General features: G+C 44.9%; 1 protein-coding gene across 4 annotated transcripts in view; it reads left to right on the forward strand.

The window, feature by feature from the left end:
• The window catches only part of FGD5 (FYVE, RhoGEF and PH domain containing 5), a 116,693-nt gene extending 104,005 nt beyond the window's left edge, over positions 1 to 12,688 (forward strand). For 3 of the 4 annotated variants that reach the window (XM_057706577.1, XM_057706578.1, XM_057706580.1), the window contains 5 exons: positions 524 to 653; positions 1,412 to 1,542; positions 4,081 to 4,209; positions 10,500 to 10,654; positions 11,497 to 12,688. In XM_057706577.1, coding sequence (XP_057562560.1) covers positions 524 to 653; positions 1,412 to 1,542; positions 4,081 to 4,209; positions 10,500 to 10,654; positions 11,497 to 11,533 — 582 coding nt within the window. In that variant the 3' untranslated portion in view covers positions 11,534 to 12,688. Of the gene's footprint in view, positions 1 to 523; positions 654 to 1,411; positions 1,543 to 4,080; positions 4,211 to 10,499; positions 10,655 to 11,496 lie in introns of those variants that run through there. The other variant, XM_057706581.1, reaches the window with a different exon arrangement.
• The last annotated feature ends 9,851 nt before the right edge of the window (positions 12,689 to 22,539 follow it).

Below are 22,539 nucleotides of genomic sequence, written 5' to 3' on the forward strand. Positions count from 1 at the left end.
AAATCTGATGATGCTGAAGTCAGTTATATAAAATGGTGTAGTATTTGCGTATAACCTACACACATCCTCCCGTATACTTGAAATCATCTCTAGATCACTTGTAGTACCTAATACAATGTAAATGCTGTGTGAATAGTTATAAACACAGTGTAAATTCCATGTAAATAGTTGCCAGCACCTGGCAAATTCATATTTTGCATTTGCAACTTCCTGGAAGCTTTTTAATATTTTCGATCCACAGTTGGTTGAATCCATGGGTGTGGAACCCACAGACACGGAGGGCCAACAGTGTATATGTATATTGAATCATTATACTGTATACCTGAAACTAACATAATGTTATATATCATTTCTATCTCGGTGTTTAAAAAAAGGAAAACAGATAAGCTCCTGCATAGAAACGTGATGACTGTGCTCAGAACACGGGGCCCTGGAGAAGGTGGGGGCAGGTTGGCAGAGGGGGCGGACACGGCTCTCTGCACACGCTGGGAGGGTGAGGCCCTCTGACGTGCACCCCCCACAGATTGTCTGCCGGAACTGCTCGAGGAACAAGTACCCTCTGAAGTACCTCAAGGACCGCATGGCCAAGGTGTGTGACGGCTGCTACGGGGAGCTGAAGAAGAGGGGCGGGGACATCCCAGGCCTGATGAGAGGTACCGGGGACCACCCTCCCTTTCTTCCCCACATGGCTTCTCTCCCAACCACCTTCCTAGGGAGGCTCCGAACAAAAGCAGCCCTCAAGGAGGAAAAGGGGTTTAAACCCACATCTGGGGCACCATTTCCCCAAATGTGGGTTCTGTAGAAAAATCCATCGGTGCACCCAGAGGAAGGGTTCCACGAGCCGCTAAGTTTGGGACATGCTGGGTTGGTGCGTCTGTGACGGGCGCCGTCAGCAGGCGCTCACGTCTGCTCTGCACAGCGGCCCTCTCTGCAGGCCTGTGTTTTGTGGGGCCTTTTGGGAATAAGGATGGTGAGATGGAGAGCAGAAGCGTCGTGGTCTGGGAGGGGCTAAGGGTCCTTCGATAAAGGAGCCCCAGGCAGCTGAGCTGGCCCCTGGGGGCCTGTGCTCAGGGGACAGGCTTCAGCAGAGCAGGGTCGGCTGGAGAGCGAGCAGGTGGATTCTGGGCCTAAAAGCAAAGACTCCCCCTCCCCCACCCCCCGGGGCCACCCGAGGCCATCAGAGAAGACAGCCCAGCCTCATGGAGACACGGAGAAGAGGGGTAGCCAGCACCCGGGGAACGTCTGCCCCCACCCCGCCTTTGTGTCAGCAGAGGGGCCGGGCCGGTCTCGGGTCACACGGAAGCCCCCAGTGAGGCTGGGTCCCGTCCGGGGAGAGACGGGGCTCCGATCTCGCAGGCGCCTGCGCCCTGCGCGCGCACCCTCACTCGCTGCCGCGCTTGTCTCGCTGCAGAGCGGCCCGTGAGCATGAGCTTCCCGCTGTCCTCCGCCCGCTTCTCCAGCAGCGCCTTCTCGTCCGTCTTCCACAGCATCAACCCCTCGGCCTTCAAGAAGCAGAAGAAAGTCCCTTCGGCCCTGACCGAGGTGAGGCAGCTGAGAGCCAGGGGATGTGGAAGGTTCGGTCCTCCTCAGGGCACAGGGTCAGACCCCCTGCCCCAGGCAGACCAGGCTCTTCTGGACAAAGAGGATCCCTAACGGGAGGCATCCTGACACACTAACAGAGGCAGCCCTGAAGCACGGGCCGTCTCCTGGGCGACCGAGAAGACACCTGTTGGTGGCAGAGGACGGGAGCCCAAGTGGTGATGCTAGGAGACCTTCCCCCCGAGCCTAGACCTAGTCCCCAGGGTTACCCGACAGGTCACGGGGGCGCTTGGGTCTAAAGGCCCACTCGTCCTGGCTCAGCTCTCCCACATCAGCCCTCCCCCACTCCCCCGCCCAAGCTCTGCACCATTCTCTCACCCTGGGGGTCCCCCACGGGCTCAGCTGGTGAGTCTCCTAAAGGTCGTGGGGCTTTTTGCAGGAAACCTCAGAATTAGCTAAACTCAATTCCATTCGGCAAACAGGACCAGATTATATGTCTGTATTCTAATCACAACCACAAACAAACGTGTGCCCATGAATATACTGGCTGTCAGAAGAGCGAGCGATCAGCTGTTTCCAAGTTTTTTCATTAATATTCATTATTGAGTAGTAGGTGGCAAGGGCTTAAAAAAGTGTCAGGGATGAAAAATTTAAATTAAGTTCTATCCATTAACTTAATTCCTTTTGCATATTAAAAATCTTGGAAATAACACATACATGATAAAAATTTTTTTTCAAAACAGAAGAATATGTGATGAAAAGTGAGTTTCAGGAAAAAAAAAAAGTGTTTCTCTCCCTCCCCAGACTCCTTCAGTCCCACCCCTCAAAAGTAACCACAATCAGGTTTCTTATGGACCCTTCCAGAAATGTTTGTGCATATACATAATAAAGACAGACAATCATAGATCCTTTTTTTTACCCAAAAGATGATATACTGAATATTCTATACATTTTCCTACTTAATTTATCTTCAGTATCATTTCACATTAGTTCATACACATGAATCTCACACTTCTTAACATCGTATGACTGTCTCATCATTTATTTAACTAGTCCCTTTCCACAAATTGAGAAAAGATCACCCTCTCACTTCCACTGTGGTGTCTATGTGAGCTGAGTTCATAGAACCTGAGTGTTCCATGGGTGCAGAGTTTGAGAACCACTGTTCTCACCCTTTGGGTGTCAGGCCCCTCTGATCCTGGTGCCGTGTGAATCTGCCCCAGCCAGGTTGGCAGTTTTTGCCCAAAGTGACAACCTTTTTTATTATTCAGCCAAAACTTCCCTGTGGGCTCACAGCGACCCCAGGAAAAATGTGGCCCCATCTCCCACTGCCCTCTCTCATTCCCGCAGGAGCTCCACCTCAGCAGTGAGACCTGCTTTCTGTGGGAAAGTCAGCAGGAATGCTGCCCCCAGAGCATCTTTCTGGGAGGGAGATCGCAGAGTTGGTTTCTCTGATGGGTTCTATCACTCTGCCTTCTTCGCTCGGGGAGCTGTTGCAGCAGGTTAAGTGTGGAGAGAGAGTGTGTCTGGTGTTAGGAGTCCTGGGACCTGTGGAGGGGCAGGTTCCTCTCCTGGTACTTCTCAAAACACCCGGCTGGTTGTAGCTTCCTCTCCCTACACTGAAGTTAGCTGCCCTTCAGAACATTTGCTGAGAGTTCTGAGTTCTTGGCCTCTCTTCAACTAAGTTGGGATTGGACCTTTGGTAGATCGCCCCATTCCTCTGGGCCTCAGTTTCCCCACCTGTAAAATGATAAAGTCAGATGAAATTATTTCCAAACCTGGCCTTCTTGCTCTCATAGTAAGGTGAATATTTATGGAGCACTTACTGTGGGTCAGACACGGTACCTGACAGGTACCTGTCTCTTGTCAATTAATTCCAGTTTTACTAGTAAGGACACTGAGACTTAGAGGAAGTAAGTGGCCTGACATTACCCTTCTAGTAGCTAGTAGAGCCTGTGTTGGAGCCCTAGATTGGTCTCACTCCAAGCCTGTGTTCTCAGACCCCATATGAAGCCTGTTCCACAGACCACAACCACGACTACTACTACTAAGAGACGTTAAACTCATTAGGCAGGAGAGCATAAAACCTTTTAGTACAAAAAGGATCCCCTCTTAAATGTAAGAAAGAAATAAGCTGAAAAGTGTAAGAATCCATTTTAAAAGGAAGAAACTTTCCCCCAAATACCTGTAGTTTTGTAATTTGAGGGCTTGGGGGTTGAGGGGAGGGAACCAAGACTCTGAATCACCACCAGAGGGCAGCACTCCTGCAGGCGGTTTCTGATCCCTGTGTCTTGGTCCCATTCAGTAAATCCTGTCTCTCAAACTATTGGGTTGGCCAAAAAGTTCGTTTGGGTTTTTCATAACATCTTATGGAAAAACCTGAACGAACATTCTGGCCAGCCCAATATTTTGCTGCCTTTGGGGTGCTGGTTGGATCCCGAGAGCATAAACACCCTGCCAGCGGGTTTGCAGTGTCACTTTGGCTCTGTCTGAACTGTGTCCACCACCTGGTACCCTGACTGCCCTGCTTCCCTCTGCCAGGTGGCCGCCTCCGGGGAGGGCTCCACCATCAGCGGCTATCTCAGCCGGTGTAAGAAAGGCAAGAGGCCGTGGAAGAAGCTCTGGTTTGTCATCAAAGGCAAAGTGCTCTACACCTACATGGCCAGTGAGGTAGTATGGTTCCTGCTTTCTCTTATGTCTCCTGTGGGGCCCGTGGGTTAAGCTCATGCCTCAGACTGTCTATGTGAGGCCTGCACCTGGTTCCTGTGTCAGTTGGTCAGGTCCTCACTGAGGGGCGCCATGTGGATATGTAGCCATGCGTCTGTTTCACATCTGAGGAGTTTGCTGTTTCCTTGTGGTGCTAAGGCAGTACAGCAGGCAGGCCTGTGCAGCAGAGCGTTTGGCTGTCACAGGCCCAGCATCCAGGACAAGCCGGCAGCTCCTGGAAGAGAGCTCTTTTCTTTTCTCCACTTCAATTGTTGGAGACAAAATTCAACAGCTTGGAGGAGGCTACAGCACTTTTTGCCTCTACATTTGTCAGGGAACTAAGAGTTACCTCGTGGTAACTCTTCTACTAAAAACTGAAGTTTATATATGTCACAGTCTACTAAAATATAGGAGAGAGGGCCTTGGTCAAGCCTGCTTCTGGAGCGGACAGGTGTGGGCTCGGCTGTGCAGCAGGGGGTGCTCTGGTCCTGGCCCAGGCTGAACCTGTGGACTAATGTGAAAGATTTCCGTGTCCAGGCCCCACCGTCTGGTGGTTGCCACAGGCGCAGTCCGCTTTGAATACGGGACTTAAATGCATCCTGCCCAGCTGCACAGGGTGGGTGCTTTGCCCACAAGGATGTGCTGGCCCTTCTCCCCTGGCCGCAGATGCTTCTTTGGGGCACAGATCTTCCCTCATGAGGGACCTGCAGCTGTGCTGGCCGCAGTCAGCCCTGTCCTCAGGGATCCCAGAGGCCAGGAGGGACGCAGACACACAGAAGGGACCCGCTGTGGGCCTGAGTGACTCAGGCGCTGTGTGAGGGGGCGTTTCACTCATGGGTCCGCAGCGGGTGCTCTCTGTGCTGAGGAGAATATGGATCTTTCTGGAACAAACCGAAATGCGCTGCAGCCCAGAGCAGCATCTTCCTAAGCAGGCATTCCGCAGGACATGCGCAGGGGCCTCTGGGACCTGGGTTCTGAGAGAACCTGAGTAGACAGTTTGTGGGACTTCTTCACAGTAGTGCTTTTGAGTCTGTAATGTAGAGGACATGTTGTGGGTCCCCAAGATGTGGAGAGTCCCCCCAAGCTGGCCTGACATCAGGCCCTTCCTCACAGAGCATCTCATGGAAAACACACCTGGGGAGGAAATGCTGGCTTAGACAGATAAACAAAGGCAAATGATAATAACTAACCACCAGAGAGACTGGATCCTATCTGGGAACAGAAAACCCAGAGACTCTGGGTCCTGAGCAACAGTCGTCAGGGAAGTGACAGCATGGGTTGATTTAAAAAGATGGATTTAAGTATTCTTCCAAAGCCTCTTCTTCAGAGAGAGGAACTTGTGCAGTTTCTCAGTAAGTCTAAACCATGGCAGAACCAAGCTTTCAAATTCCATCAAAGAGAAAGATTTGATAAAGTAGATAGCCAGTTTTCACCATCTACAGTACCATGAACCCCGTCACGTACCCTAAGGTAACCCAAAGCAGATGTAGCTTGCTACTCAGTAACAGTGCTGGAAGAGAGTGGCTGTTGAAATATATAGGAATTTAAATTTTTTTCCAATATTTTATTATTTAGTTAAAATTTTATTACTAATTATTATAAAAATTTTCAGACATAAATGTTGAAGGAATTTTACAGTGAACTTATAACCATCAACTAGATTATGCCATTAACATACTTTACTGCCTTGATCAAGTAGATATCTATTCATCCCTCATGCATCTTACGTTTTGTTGCTTTTCAAGTATACTTCCCCCAAGAGTTCAATATTTCTGTATTTTTTTTCTTTTGAGGCACAATTTATGTATAATGAAGTGCACAAATCTATTTGTTGAGTTTTGACTAATTCCTACCCCCATAAAACCCCACCTCACCCCTATCCCTAGAGGCAACACACTGTTTTGATTTTTTTTCCTACCATATATTAGTTATTTCTTTTAAATCTTCATACAAATGGAATGGTGTGACTTCTTCCACTCAGCATGTTTTTGAGATTCATTCATATTTTGCATATAGCAATAGGTCATTCCTTTTATGACTGAGTAGTATTGCATTTTGTGAATGTACCAATTTGTTTATCCATTCACCAGCTGAAGGATGTTTGGGTTGATTCCAGTTTGAGGCAGTTATGAGTAAAGCCAATTTAAACTTTTGCACATAGGTTTTTGTATGAAGACAGGTTTTTATTTCACCTTAAGTGAATACCTAGGATTGGAATTTATGGATCACAGAAAGGTATATATTTGGTTTTTATGAAATTAACAGACATTTTTCCAAAATGGTATAGTGTGTAACAGTCCCTGCAACAGTGTAGGTAAATTTGGGAGTTCTAGTTGCTCCGCATGTTTGTCAGCACTTGGTATTGTCAGTCTTTAACTTTAGCCATTCTGGTGAGTGTGTAGTGGTATCTTTTTTTTTTTCCCCAATATTTATCTATTTACTTATTTCTTTTTTTTTTATAAATTTATTTATTTATGTTATTGGTTGTGTTGGGTCTTTTTTTGCTGTGCACGGGCTTTCTTTAGTTGCAGTGAGTGGGGGCTACTCTTCGTTGTGGTGCGCGGGCTCCTCATTGCCGTGGCTTCTCTTGTTGCAGAGCACAGGCTCTAGGCGCATGGGCTTCAGTAGTTGCAGCACATGGGCTCAATAGTTGTGGCTCATGGGCTCTAAAGCGCAGGCTCAATAGTTGTGGTACACGGGCTTAGTTGCTCCGCAGCATGTGGGATTTTCCTGGAGTAGGGATCGAACCCATGTCCCCTGCATTGGCAGGCGGATTCTTAACCACTGTGCCACCTAGGAAGCCCCTTTACTTATTTCTTTGCACCGGGTCTTAGTTGTGGCAGATGGGCTCCTTAGTTGTGGCATGTGAACTCTTAGTTGCTGCACACATGTGGGATCTAATTCCCTGACCAGAGATTGAACCCAGGCCCCCTGCATTGGGAGCTTGGAGTCTTAACCACTGCACCACCAGGGAAGTCCCAGGTGTAGTAGTATCTTAATGTGGTTTTAATTTAGATTTCCCTAGTGACTAATGATATTTTTCATGTGTCTATTGGCTATATATATACATATATATATTTCTCTTTGAGAAGTGTCTGTTTAGATATCTTGTCCATTTTTTAAAGTAGATTGTTACTGAATTGCAGGAGTTCTTTATATACCTTGGCTACCAGTCTTTTATCAGATAAATGTTTTGTGAATATTCTTTCCCAGTCTGTGGCTTGCCTATTCATTTTTTTTAATGAATTAATCAATCTTTTGGTGAACAGAGGCTTATAACTTTAATGAGGTCAATTAATGTTTTCTGTTTTGGCTATTGCTTTCATGTCCTAAGAAACTTCTGACTACTGTAAGGCACAAAGTTATTTTCCCCTGTATTTTCTTTTGAAAACTTTACTGTTTTAGCTTTTACATTTAGGTCTATCTCAAATTAATTTTTGTGTATGATGTGAGATAAGGGGTTGAAGCTTACTTTTTTTCTCTATGGATATCCAGTTGTTCCAGTACAATTTATTGAAAATACTTTCTTTCCTTATTGGATTATTTTGGTGTCTTGGTTAAATATCAAATGACTATGTGTGGGTCTATTTCTGGGCTTTCTATTTTGTTTTACTGATATATTTACCAAACCTTATGCCAACACCATACTGTCTTAATTATTATAACTTTATAGTAAGCCTTCAGTCAGGTCATGTAAGTCCTCCAACTTTGTTCTTTTTAACGGTTGTTTTGGGAATCCTAGGTCTTTTTTGTTTCCATATAAATGTGTCAATTTCTATTTTTAAAAAAGCCTGCTGGACTTCCTAGGTGGCACAGTGGTTAGGAATCTGCCTGCCAGTGCAGGGGCACAGGTTTGAGTCCTGCTCTGAGAAGATTCCACATGCCATGGAGCAACTAAGCCCATGCACCACAACTATTGAGCCTGTGCTCTAAAGCCCATGAGCCACAACTATTAAGCCCATGTGCCACAACTATTGAAGCCCATGCACCTAGAGCCCGTGCTTCGCAGCAAGAGAAGCCACTACAATGAGGAGCCTGTGCACCACAATGAAGAGTAGCCTCTGCTCACAGCAACTAGAGAAAGCCCGTGTGCAGCAACAAAGACCCAGTGCAGCCAATAAATTAAAGAAGGAAGGAAGGGAGGGAGGGAGGGAAAGGAAGGAAGGAAGAAAGAAAGGGAAAAGAAAAAGAAATTAAAAAAAAAACCAAAAGCCTGCTGAGATTATGACAGATTGTTGAATCTCTAAATCAATTTGGGGAGAATTGGCATCTTAGCAATATTGACTCTTCCAATCCATGAACATGGTATATAGATCTTCATTTATTTAGTTCTTTAAATTCTCCTTTAATGTTTCATAGTTTTTAGTGTAGAGGTCTTATACTTCTATTCTTCCATTTCTGTTAACTTTATTCCTAAGTATCTTATTTTTGGATGCAGTTTTTTCGTTTTTTGTTTTTTATGCTCTTTATTGGAGTATAATTGCTTTACACTCTTGTACCAGCTTTTGAGGTACACCAAAGTGAATCAGCTGTATTTATACATATATCCTCATATCCCCTCCCTCCTGTGACTCCCTCCCACCCTCCCTGTCCTGGCCCTCTAAGGCATCACCCATCATCATTGAGTTGATCTCCCTTTGTTATACAGCAACTTCCCACTAGCTATCTGTTTTACAGTTGGTAGTGTGTATATGTCTATGCTACTCTCTCACTTTGTCCCAGGTTCCCCTTTGCCCCCCTGCCCCCAACCCTGTGTCCTCCAGTCCATTCTCTGCATCTTGGATGCAGTTTTGAGTGGAGTTTATTTTATTTTCTAGTTGTTTGCTGCTGGTACATAAATATTTTTAAAAAGCAATTGATTATCCTGTGATCTTGCCAAATTCATTATTAGTTCTAGTAGTTGTTTTGTAATCAAACCTGTCCTTCGTAAGCATGGATAGTTTTACTTCTTCTTTTCTGATCTTTATGCCTTTTATTTCTTTTTCTTGCCTTAATGCAATGGCTAGGACCTCCAGTACAATGTTGAATTTAATTGGTAAGGTGAGCATCCTCTTGCTTTGTCTCAATCTTAGGGGAAAAGCATTCAGTATTTCACCCAGAGTATGATATTACTGGTAGGTATTTTATAGATGCCCTTTGTCAGATTAAGGAAATTCCCTTCTAGTTTTAGTTTACTAAGAGTTTTTATCATGAATGGATGTTGAACTTTGTCAAATTTTTTTATGATCTAGCAGTCTTTGAAATCTGATTCTCTTTTATACATAAACTCTACTCCCCCTTCTCCTCCTCCCACAATCATTCTAATGTGCTTAACTAATTATATCTCTTTGCATGTGATTTTATAAAGTTGTATTCTTTATGAACATATTTTTCCATAGATATGTGTGTGTATAAAAATACCTTTATGTATAGGAAGCTCTTTCTTCTTCCATTAAGCACTGTGATTTTAAGATCCATCTGTGTTCTCTGGGTAGATCTCACTGAATTGTTAGCAGCTTTATAGCACGAACACCCTGAGTGCTCCATATTGAAGCACTGTGAAAGAGGGCATGAGGAGATGGATAGAGAATACGTTATTGGAATAACACTGGTAATCTGAGTCACTGACATGGGACTTCCCTGGTGGTCCAGTAGTTAAGAATCCACCTTCCAATGCAGGGGTTATGGATTTGATCCCTGGTCGGGGAACTAAGATCCCACATGCTGTGAGGCAGCTAAACCCGCGTGCCGCAACTACTGAGCCTTCGCGCTCTGGAGCCTGCATGCCGCAACTAGAAGAGCCCATGCACCACAACTAAGACCCGACACAGCCAAATAAAGAAAGAAAGAAATCTGAGTCACTGACAAATCGAATCAGTGGAAAGAATGTGAGGTTTTGAGTCCAAGTGCTGGCTCTGCCCCTTGCTTGCTGTGTGTTTGTGGGGAATTATTTACCTTCTCTGAGCCTCAGTTTCTTCTTAGAATGGGGGTGGCATCTTCTATGGTTGTTAAAAGGATTAAACAAGATAACGTGAAAGTGGAAGTCCCTGAACCCTAAATGCTGTCACAAAGTGGTGTTTCTTTTCATCCTTGTGACTGGTGCTGGCGGGAAGTGGGGGTGACAAGCACGTGTGTGATAATTGCCCCGTTGCCAGAGCACACCCCACACAGAAGGGCTCGTCACGCATCTTTAATTGGAGGCATCGGTGAATGCTAAGCTGCTGACTAGATATCTTGCCGTGTTTAACATCAGTTTTCCCTCTGCCTCTCTGTAGGACACAGTGGCCTTGGAGAGCATGCCCCTGCTAGGTTTCACCATTGCTCCAGAAAAGGAGGAGGGCAGCAGTGAAGTAGGACCTATTTTTCACCTTTACCACAAGAAAACCCTATTTTATAGCTTCAAAGCCGAGGATACCAATTCGGCTCAGAGGTACCAAAATAACTAGTCCTGCATCTCCTTGCCTCTCTCTTAGAAGGGAATGAACTGTTACCCTGGGCTTTGGCTTCTGTTCTTCTCCAGCCATCCTGTCCTGTCAAGTCCCCTTGGGCCACCACAGGACCGCAGATTTAAATTCACAGGCAGACCACCGGACGTATTGTGGTTCGGTTCCAGACCACCGCAGTAAAGCAAAAGTTGCAGTAAAGCGAGTCACCAACTTTTTGGTTTCCCAGTGCATATAAAAGTTATGTTTATACTGTAATCTATTAACTGTAAAATAGCATTACGTCTAAATAAAATGTACATACCTTAATTTGAAAATACTTTATTGCTAAAAAATGCTAACCATCATCCGAGCCTTCAACAAGTCATCATCTTTTTGCAGTGGTAACATCAAAGATCACTGGTGACGGATCACCATAACAGATATAGTAACAATGGAAAAGTTGAAATATTGTGAGAATTGCCAAAATGTGATACAGAGACAGGAAGTGAGCAAGTGCTTTTGGAAAATGGTGCTGCTAGACTTGCTGGACACAGGGTTTTCATAAACCTTCAGTTTATAGAAAATGCAGTATCTCCGAGCACAGTAAAGCAAAGCACAATAAAACAAGGTCTGCCTGTATTATGACTCATTCATACAGGTGTGCATTGATTTAGCAGCCTTTGCACTGCACTCCAGGCCTTTTGCTAAATGCTAGGGAAACAGATATAATAGGACATGGTCTCTGACTTCAGGCTAATAATAATGTGGTCTCATCACTCCTGGGTTCCGTGACCAGAGTTCCAGGCAGTGCCTCGATACCAAGTGTCCCCTCTCTTCTGTGTTGCAGGTGGATCGAAGCCATGGAAGATGCAAGTGTGTTATAGCAGTTACCAAGCATGTGGACTCAGAGTACACTCTTAGGTTGATATGCGGACCCTTCCAGAAGCCCGTCCATGTCTCCACTCGTCCGGACACACGTTCGAATTCAGCGTGGGGCCTGACCCTTTTTGCTGTAACCCCCTCTCTTACACCTTCACAAGTGGAACCCTTAAGGGATATTTATGGACCTTTTCTGTCTTCGTGTTTCCCACCCCCACCCACTCCAGCATAAACTATTTCCTTTTCCAGTAGTGAGTTAAAATTGAGTAACATGAAGACGTGGAAACCAATAGAGAAGTACATTTTAGAAATGCAGGCTTTTTTAGTAGAAACAAGCTTTTACAATTTTTACTCCTGGTAAACATGATCAACCTTTCATGTTGTCAATGTCGGTGCCTCAGGTGAAATGAGAAACAACCAGTAAATAACAGCTACTCTCATCAAAAGCACTTTATTGTTTTACTGAGCAACAACCTCCAATTTTATTTTTTTCCAAGGGATTTACTTAAGTAAATGGTAGATGGAGTCCTGTGGACTAATTTGCCACCAGTACTGGCTGTGGTGCGAGCAGGTGACACCAGGAGGGTCCCCCTTCTTGCAGAGGGCGCGGGGCCGCACGGCACGAGAGCAGAAGCGGGGGACTGTCTCCTCCAAGTGACCACTCTACACGGCTTCCTAAAGGAGGAACTCCCTCCTCCTCACGGCGGTCCCCACACCACACCAGTGCTGCAGACTCGGCTGCTGGCAGACCTGGCCCCCATCCGGGAGGTCACTGCAGACCCTCCGAAGAGACAGGGTCTGCTTTAATTTATTGTGTGCCTTCCTGAGTTTACCCCGCACAAGCTGACAGCGTTGTGCTTGTGAGAACTGTTCTTGTTTTCCACACGGTCATCCTTCTGCTGTATTCCTGAAGCCTTGAATGAAATAAGAGGAGAGGAAACAAGACACAATCAGAACGTGACTTCGTGATCTTGGCCAGTGGCTCTAGACACAGTGGGGGGCACAGAGACAGCTGCTTGAAGGATCCTCTGGGCGCCTGGGGCTCAGTCACCTCCCGCGGATGCCCGCTGCTCACGATGCTGGACATGTTTTCACATAAAGCAGAGTGGTGGGGGGATTCCTTGTTACTCTCATCAAAATAAAAAGCAGTCTTATCATTTTCTGATGTCTGTCCCCATCTTCCTACTGCCCTGCACCTAAAAAAGGCATTTGCTGACAGACGTTTTCTAAAAAGCACCATCTCCAGGAGTTATTTACATTAAATATTTTCAGGGGAATTTTTTTTTTCTAGTTTGCAGTTCTATAAAAATGTTTGGTTAAACATTTAATTAATGATTCAAACTAAGTGATTAGAGAGGTCTTATTAATTTTTGAGGACTTATCTCCAGGGGAATCACTTTCATCATCAGACATTGAAATAGGCCATCTAGACCCTTTGAGCCTTTAAAAAGCACAGAAAGACTTCAGCACGAGGAAGTGGGCATTTCCCCAACCTGCCGGTGCCACCGCGCATTGTCACTTCCTAAGCTCCAGGTAGAATTACGTATGCAGAAGTCATCTGAAGTTCTCTTTTGCTGTATAACATCCTATTTCTGATACTCTGTATCAGAGATGTGACAGGGCTTTTATTCTCAGTGAATAGTTACCCAAATAAAAATACCTGGGTTATAGATAAAACACACTGTATTGGTTTTGTAAAAGGCAGTAGCCACAAAGGTCCTCCACAGCTCATGTGTGACTGGGCGAGGACCTGCTGGTTACCGGGACCTTTCTTCACCTGTCCTCGCCAAGGCTCTGTGGACTCACTTCAGCTGGTTTCTGCTGGCTGACTTTGCTCACTGTCCCTCCCCTACCTCGCTGTCCAGCTGGTCTCTGTGTTCATGTCACCGTCTGCTCATTGGGTGAGCCCGGAGTAACTCGGATGAAACCGCCTACCTGGCCTGAGGGCTCTTCCTCCCACTGGGCTCAGAGGCTGGGAGGAGTGGCTGCCCAAGGCCGCACAAAACCTGCTTTGCCCCCCTGCTCCCTGTGCACAGGGCAGCCCCTCCATGGCCTGTCTGCAGCAGAGGCTGTGTTTTTAGGTTCAGAAACCAGAACACGCACTCCAGGAGCCCTGAGCCCTAGTGCCTTCATCTGTTACCTGGAGACCCTTTCAGCTTCCCAAAGAGTTCAGGGGACACAGCGCACACCAGGCATTTGTAACAGTGGACCGAAGGCCTTGACCCTGGCAAGCAGGTAGCTCTTACTTTACACTGTGGTGGTTTCATAGCTTTCCTGAGACTGGATGTGTCTCTCCAGTCTGGACGGGTTGTCTTAAGTAGGGGGAACTCTGTGTGTTGTCGCTAACACAGAGCACACTGGAACACGGTAGAATCCAGGGATATTGATTGAGTTCCTGTGTCCTAATAACAACTCTTCTGCATGTCAGAAATATGCTGAGTTGTTCTGCTTAAGCTGCCAGGCTCCCTGACCACTCCTTCTCCCTTGGATGCAGCCTGGGCAGGTGAGACCTGAGGGGCTAACGCCCAGGTGGTTTGGGTGTGCGCCGCACGCCGAGGACCCCTACAGCCCTGCTGCAGCCCCGGAAGCAGGTCAGAGTCCTTTCTCCGTCTGGTCCAGCCTCTTATTTGATTGACAGTGTAAATGGCATTGCTGAACACTGAGGCCCTAAATGGGGACTGAGGCCACCTGGGTTGGGAGTGGCAGGAGCAGATGGAGCCTGAGTTTCTTTCTGCTGTGGGCAAAGTTGACAACATGCTGGAATATTCTTCTCTTCATGGACTCACCCTGTGATATGCAACTTCTGTGAGCAGGTAAGCTTCTGTGCTTCCATGTATTAACCGCCAGTCAAGAGGACAAATGTGTCCACACTAAGTTGTCTGTTCTCAATAGCAAGTAAAAGGCAACCAGCCTCACACTGGTTTAGACGATTAGGAAATCAGCTCAACAAGAGGAGGTGGGAAAGCAGGGCAGGTTCAAGGCTAGACAGTATCCCCAAGCTCCAAGCTCTTTGGGTTACTCTGACCTGCCATCCATTGTCAGCTTGATTCCAGGGCTGGTTCCCAAGAGGCTGACAGGTGACTGCCCCCAGTTATGGGGCCACTGCTGACCTATTCACAGCCCTCAAGGAGGGAGAGCTCATCTCCCCTGTAGCTTTTTCTTAGAAGCACCCAGCAGGCCCTCCACATGGCTCCGGGACCACACTTACTGAGCTAGTCACTGCAAAGGGCACCACTGAGACTGGCACAGACCAGTCCACTGGGGGAGAGGGAGTTGCGGGGGTGGAGGTGGGGCAGCTGGGGAGTCACCCCCACAGTGGCCACTTTCTGGACCACATCTTCTGGAAAGAACACGATGGTTTGGATTAGTGTAGTGCAAGGGCTGTGCCTTCCCGTGGATTTGGGGGACGTGCTGTGATAGAGTAACATGCACAGCCTTTATTGCAGCATCTATTATATATATTTGCTGAATGTTGCTGTAAGGGCCACTGGGAAGGCTGGTTTGATGTAACTGGTATTTTAAGCCCCTAATCAAACACAATTATTAAATCAGCAGCCAAACAGCATGGACCTCTCATGGGCTCCTAGAAGACCTGTGTGTGATTATTAGCAACAAATAATAGCAAGCATCTCGGCATGAAGGGCTTTAAGCACCTTAACCCTGTTCCTCCATTTAATTCTCCCAAGGACCTGTTGAGGTGAGTTGTTATTATTATCCCCATTTTGCAGGTGAGGAAACTGAGGAATAGAAATGTTAGATCACTTGCCCAGGGTCACACACTCGGAATTGGCAAACCCACGCTCGTAACTGTCTCCCTTGTGTGTGTCAGCTGATACTCTCTGAGCGATTTTCTGACACTCGCAGTGTGAAGTCTCTCCTAAAATCAACAGAAATCTCGGACTGCCCAGGACCTTTTCTCCAAAGTCATAACAAACACAATGTTGAGTCAGCCTAAATTGTGCATTTTTTTTATCCAAGCAGAATCCGTAGATGATATCACGTAACGTACCATCCCTGTACATAATCCATTTTTTTCTAGTATGCTAATTGCAACAGTGAATAAAGTTCTGTTTTTCTGCAATCATGCGCACAGATTTACCTCAACTTAAAACCCAAAGTACACACGCTCTAAAAAAAAATTTAACATTTCACACTTCGTGTTATTCAATAATTGACATGTTAGGATGAACACTCAACTATGAGGGATTTTTAGGGTAAGTGACCTTGGGGATGTAGCACATTTTTCTCACATAATGGAATAGATTAGAATTTCTAAGATGGGTTTATAAATAATCATAACCTAAAAGTTGACCAATTACTTGCTATTCTCAAGCCCTTTATGAATTTATATTGTATGGTGAAAGACAAGCCTTGAAGGTTATCGTTAGCATGTGTCCTCTAAGAATGGAAAGAAGTCTTATTTTGGGAAGGAAACCATCATACTCTTGCCACATCCGTTCCAAGGGGAAGAGAGCACGTGTTCACAGAACACCTCTGTGTCCTGGAGGGTCATATCCCCAAGGGAGTGGTCTATTTCCAGACATGAAATCAAACCAGTGCCAGCAATGCACAGCCTGGGGCCTATTGGTCATGTGAACCCAGAGCAGTGTGTCAGGGTGAGAGACCACAAATGTACAACTTGCTGCAAATAGAACCTGGGCCACTTTACCAAAGCTGCTCCCTTTGGGGTGCAGAAGGAAACAACGGAGGGAGAGCTGACCCTGGGGACAGCTGTGTAGGTTCTGTGGCCTGAGACGGCCACCCCGAAGTTCATCCCAACTGTGCATGAGTGGCCTCTGGCTCCTCCCATGGCCCACCCCTCTCCTCTGGGGTTCCCCTCTCTAGGTCTGCACGTGCCTCCGGAAACTGTGGACAGGCAGGTTGGGAATCCAGGGTTGGGAGGGTCTGGGAAGGTTTGCAGAGTAAAAACTTAGCTTAGTCCATAGGCGGTGACCTCAGCTTGTGGCCAGGCTTGGAGTCTGTGTGGAGGCAGTATGCAGGGTCTGTCTGCAGTGTATAGTCAGATCCTGAGCTGAAGAAAATGAGACCCTGGAGTGTCTGAAATGATGTTTTAGGTACAAGGGCTGTCGCTGGTGTCATCAGACAGGACTGCAAGGCACCTTTTAGAGTTCAACATTGTGCCAAACGTTATCAGGAAGAATACACAGTTAAGGTAGTGAACATCTGAGGAGAAACCAGCCTAACCAGGCCAGACTCGGGAGAACAGAGGCAGGGCCCAGCACCACAACATCTCCTTCCACCAGAACTCTCTCTGGAGAAGCTTAACGCCCCGTGGCCACCCTCACAATGTGCTGGTGATCATGGAGTGCTTTTGCAGACAAGTTCTCTACATGGTTTGGGTCTCTTTGGTGTATAAGTAATTGACAGTATCTTACAAGAAAGGGCGTTCTGTTGACAGAGCAGAATGATGAGGGGCCTCTTCTCTACTTTTATCATCTTTCAAGGGTGCCGTTATAACAGAGCCAGTGTAGAGAGCAAAAGAGAGGCTTGGACAAGAGAAAATCTGTTTTAAGAAAGCACAAAACCAGAAAAGAAAGAAAAAGAAAAAAAGGAAGAAAGCACCATTAATTAGTTTTTTTATCCTTGTTTTTCAAACTCTGGGAGTGAGTTATGAAGTCAGTGTAATGGGTCACAACCAGGACCCCACCCCTGCCCCACACACCAAAGAGCAGAGTAGAAGGCAGCAGAATATCCCATCATCCTAAAGGACCATTTCATGACATTTTTGTTTCAATCATACGTGTGTGTATACTATATATGATATGCTGCTTGTTAATGTAAAATATGTTTATACTTATAGATCAAGGTCAAAATTTTTTTAAACCACTAGCTTAAGAATATCAGGTAAGGGAAAAAAAAAAAAGAGCACAAAGTTGCAGTTAGACACATAATGAGCCGAAACAGAAGAATCAGTCACATATTCAAATGTAATGACACTTCCAGTTTTATTTTTTGAATGCTTCAAAATATTTCAAAGAGGCAAATGTATAACATTCATGGCAAAGCTACACAAATTCTTTCAGTTATTCTGGAAACTGACTTTGCTGATTGAAATTCTGATACACTCAAATATTGACTTTTCTAACACAGAGATGTGCTGATTTACCTAAGTCATTTCCGAAACATCTATGAACAAATCAAATTTCATGTTGAAACCTGGAGCCTCCAGAAACACCTAGATAACCAGGAAACATGCATTTCTTGCCTCCTCACAAAACCTACTAAAAGAACAGTAAATGAATAAAAAGATATACCCTAAAGGACAAAAAAAATCCCAGAGGCATAGGGTATGGAAATGGTCAGCTCATTTTTGGAAGATAAAACATGCATGGACAGTGGCAGCTAACTTGGCAGAGGAGAAAGCTAATACCAAAGTGCCCCCATGGAGAGATTCCAGTGAGACACATCAGCCCCTGCCTGTGGAGAGGCTCGGAAGCTGGAGGCACAGGATCTGGGAAGGTCGTGGTGGGACTAAAGACAGAAGCACCAGCTGAGTCTCTGTAAGGAGTTCATGAGATCCTCATCCCCTGACCCCAGTGCATAGAGACAAGTGACTGCCCTTCCCCTGCCCTGGCAGGAGACAGGAAGTTTATTCTCTGGAAAAAACAAGAACTAGAAGAGGAACAGGCCCCCATCACACCCCACCCCCTCAACACTTCAGATTCACCTTCTAAATGGGGGCTGCTGTTTCCTGCATGCCGAGTTCCCTCTCCTTGAGATGAGAATGTATGCTCAATAGAAGGAATCAAAATTCTGAGTTCAACCTGTTTTTGTTGGAAGACTACCACTGAATGACGCTCTCATCTGAAGGTGACTGAAAAGACCCACTGTGAAGGACTTTCAATTGCCCTGGCTCACGAGTTTGGATTTTATCTGATTACAGGTCCCGAACTGGTTCTGAGGCCCAGAACCATGCTTAAGAGATGCTGCTTGGCCTGCACAGTTTAAAAACCATTTGCAAATTGCCAACATTTTAAAGTTAAGAAATTTTCATATTTACAAATCTGGATTTCTGGCTTCTCTTGAGAAATCTGATACTAGTCTCTGGGCCACATTCCAGGTGCTGATGAGGGGCTGTACCCCTTTAAGTGGGTAGTGAGCTCTCCAGATGTCACTACCACCATTTAACATACCAATGGTGTTTGTACCAGTTTATTAACCTTCCTTAGATTGTCCGAAGGACTCCTATACCCTCCCCCAAGGCCCCCACCTCAGGCATCTGAGTTTTTACTTCAGCCTTAAGCAACACAGAACCATTAAAGACCTTCATAAATAGAAGAGGGCTAGGAACGGCTCGAACGGCTGTTTCAGCAGCAGCACAAAGGGAGCAAGGAAGGATGAATGAATGAATGAATGGGCAGGGCAGCTAGTTAGACTGGTTAGGAAGGCTAGGAAACGAGACAGAGATAAGACCTAAACTAGGGCCAGTGGAGGAGGGGCCAAATGTGAGGGTAAAATCCAAGGGGATTTGTGTTGTTTAGACCCCCAGTCTTGACAGTGTACCCAGAGCCTCCAGAAAGCCAGAAGCCTCAGGCAGCGTCCCATCTCCCCAAGGCAAAGGGCAGGATCCGAAGCAAAGCACTCAAGGGAGAGACTTTTCCAAGGAACCTCTGCTTCGAGGTGCATTGTCCTGGCCTGTAGTGAACAGGCTGTGGGGTGGAAATAATCTCTTCTTTAAGAAACTCAAGTAATGCTACTATTTAACTTTTAGACTTCATGAGTGAAAGGCTGGCAGTCCCAAGTGGGTTAGCTCTTGAGGTGGTTCTGCCTTAGTAAAGAACTCCAGGCCTCAAGACTGAGAGTCCCAATTAGATGACATTTAAAAATAAGACATCCTCCTGAGCATATTCTAAAGCAGGGGACTAAGGGCAGGTACATTTTTCTGAGAAGAAATCTGATTTTCCATCATATTTCCAAGATACTTGAGCCAAGTACAACTTATTAAGGCATGGGAAGCCCCAGGTCAGAAACCAAATGGTTATAACTCTCAATAAAAGCCATTGTGGAGGGGCTTGGGACCCATTCTGGTAGTGTTCCTGTGTTCCAAAACCATCCATCCACTGCAGGATCAGTCCTTCTCTTCCTGGGAAGAACAAGGGCCATTGATACAGAAGTTGAGACCTCCCCAAGTAACCTTTTACTGTGACACAGCTTGACTGTGACAGAATCATGGTGGTGGGTAGAAGAGGGTTTTCTTCCTTTCAAAGTCCTCAAGGACAGAAGAGAAGAAATAAGCAGAAATAACTATTAATAAATGTTCCACCACTTGCTAGCCATGTGACTTTGCATAAGTTATTCTCCCTCTGTTAAAGGCCTCTGCCTCTTCAGTTGTTTAAAAAAAAAAAAAAAGATAATACCATTTACTTCACAGAGTTATTACGAAGATTAAACAGGATAATGTTTAAGTGTAAGGAATGTGCAATCTGGTATTCAGTGATTACATCTATTCAGATTCCAAATTCTTAAAAAAAAAAAAAACCTAGTAACAATTACATGAGGTTTAAAGGTTTATTTTATACACATGTCATAATTATACAAATGACAAAGAGAAGTTTCACAAAATGATTACTATATATAGCAATAAAGCATAAGCTATTACAAAAAAATTGACACGAAGATGTACATAAGTACTTATGAAGGTAATTATTAAGTCTTCCTAGTCTATGAAAATAAAAAGGAAAACCGTTATTTACACTATCACAAAAGCCATACCCTTATAGGTGTAAAAAAAAAAAAAACCTGCCTGATAATAGTAATTTTAAAAATTTAGCACATCTACAACTATTCTTTAATCAAAACTTGATTTTCATTGACTCAACATTTACATTTAAATGCAAATTCAAAATAAGCTTGGATCACAACATTTACTCTGTTAGGTACAAAATGAAACTGCATGGTCTAGCTCCTGTTCTCAGTTAATGAGTGCAGAACAGACTGCTTAAGTGTTGTGGGAAAAAAAGACCTGCCCAGAGGACCACAGAGGGCAGAAGAGGGAACACCTGAATCTCACTCACAAGCACTGTGTAGGGCGCTAGAAGCCCCAGGCTCACATCTCAGCTCCAGGAAGTCACCAAACCTTGTTTTGTTTCATCTGTAAAAACAGGATGATATGAACAGTGTTTACCATACATTGTTGTGGGGAAAAGCATTCATTCAATAAATGCCCACTTCATACCCATTCTGTACTAGGTACTGTGTTAAAGGCTAAGATAGAGAGGGACAAGGCACATCTCAATACAGGGCTCCGTGTGGGTAGGTGCAAAGGCGATGCACACACCAGGGCTGGATACTACCAGATATATCATTCCCACAGAGCCACTGGCCACTGAGTAATCTTCAGGCACAGTCGAGGAGTTAAAAAAAAAATTCTTTTTAAAAGGTTGAATAAAAAGTCTTGTCTTTTTTTTTTCCTTGCCACACGTTTTTGGAATTAGATCAGTGATTTGGGCCTATAGCATGCATCAGAATGATCTGTGATGCTCAGCAAAAGTGCTGATGCCAGGCCCCACCCAAAGCTTACACTTTCAGACCCAGTGGGGGCCTGGCAGTTCTGGAGTTCACTCCCCAATCAAGGACACTTTATTTTAAAGGCTGATAAAACATTAAAAGCACTGTTACTGCAAATGTGGATACTTCATATTAACAGTCAAAAAAAAAAGTATAGCTAGTAGAACACATGTATATTTTTGTGATTATAAAATCCATCGTGTTACAAAGCCATTTAAGAATTCTCTCTAAAAACTTCTACCAAAAACACAATGGAATACAAAATGGCACTATGGCAGAGCTGACCTCAGCTTGCAGAGGCCTGTTACCTGCTGATATTGTTTGCAATCTGTGTGTGTATGTACATGTGCTTCTGTTTTCAGGGGAAGAAAAGTGTTCAAGCCCATCAAGACTATGAATGTTTGCTATTACTTTCAGTATTAAACAACTAAACTTTCAACTGTAAATTTACTGAATACTACTACAAACAGAACAAACAGGGGCGGCACGGTGTACAACATAAACCTTAAGGTGAAAAGGACTAGATCAGAGCCCTGGCTTCACTTTCTGCACGTGTAGCACCGGGAAGGTCGCTTTACTTATCTGGGTATCAGTTCCTACACCTTAGTAAAATGAATTAACAGTGCCTTGTTCACAGAACTGCTGAGTATTAAGTGGAGAAAATTAAGAAAACTATAAGCCATCAAAGAAACATTATTGTTTAGTATCCACTTCAAAATCTAGTACAATTGTAATTTGTTTGCAAAAAACAAACAAGCAAAACCCTTAAAACTGATTGATGTGGGTATATTAAAGGTATATCTAGAAGTATTATATAACATTAAAAACTTAATTGGGGGGGGAGGACACAATCAACAAAGCAGTCCATGTTTACAAGGATTTATCCTCAGAATACTGTGTTCCCTTAGGCGTATCATTTGATCTTTCTGGTCTCATCTGCCTCTCCTGTAAAATCTTTCTGGCAGAGGAGGATTTGACCATATCATCTCTGGAGACCCCTTCCAGCTTCAGGATCTGTGGTTCACCATGACATTATAAATTTAACTCTTCTCCACTTACTTCCTTGCAAGGAGAAAACAAGGAAGGAAAATGGGTGTGTTTAAAGCATTTCCTATCCAATACAACTATAAATACAGTTATGGACAAAATACTCAAAGTTGGGGTCACACTGATAAAAACCCAAATGGCTACTATTTTTAAAAAAAGGTTAAACCATCCATCTTGGAGTATTTATTCATAATACACAAGAAAAGTGCAGGGAAAAAAATCAATTAGCAGAGGATCTTCGGGCTACAAAACATGGTGATCAAGGAGTCTGGCCTAAGCACTTCAGGGCATCCCGGGTAAAACAATGGTCCACACCTTTCAAAGCAAGTGAAAGCCAAGTGTAACCCAAGACGCATAGGATCAAGAGAGGCAACTGTCTTTATACATTTAAGCAATTCTGCAAAGATTTTCTTTATACACACTTAAGCAACATTGC

This window comes from Hippopotamus amphibius, chromosome 13, assembly GCF_030028045.1.
Source record: "Hippopotamus amphibius kiboko isolate mHipAmp2 chromosome 13, mHipAmp2.hap2, whole genome shotgun sequence".
NCBI classification, from domain to species: Eukaryota; Metazoa; Chordata; class Mammalia; order Artiodactyla; family Hippopotamidae; genus Hippopotamus; species Hippopotamus amphibius.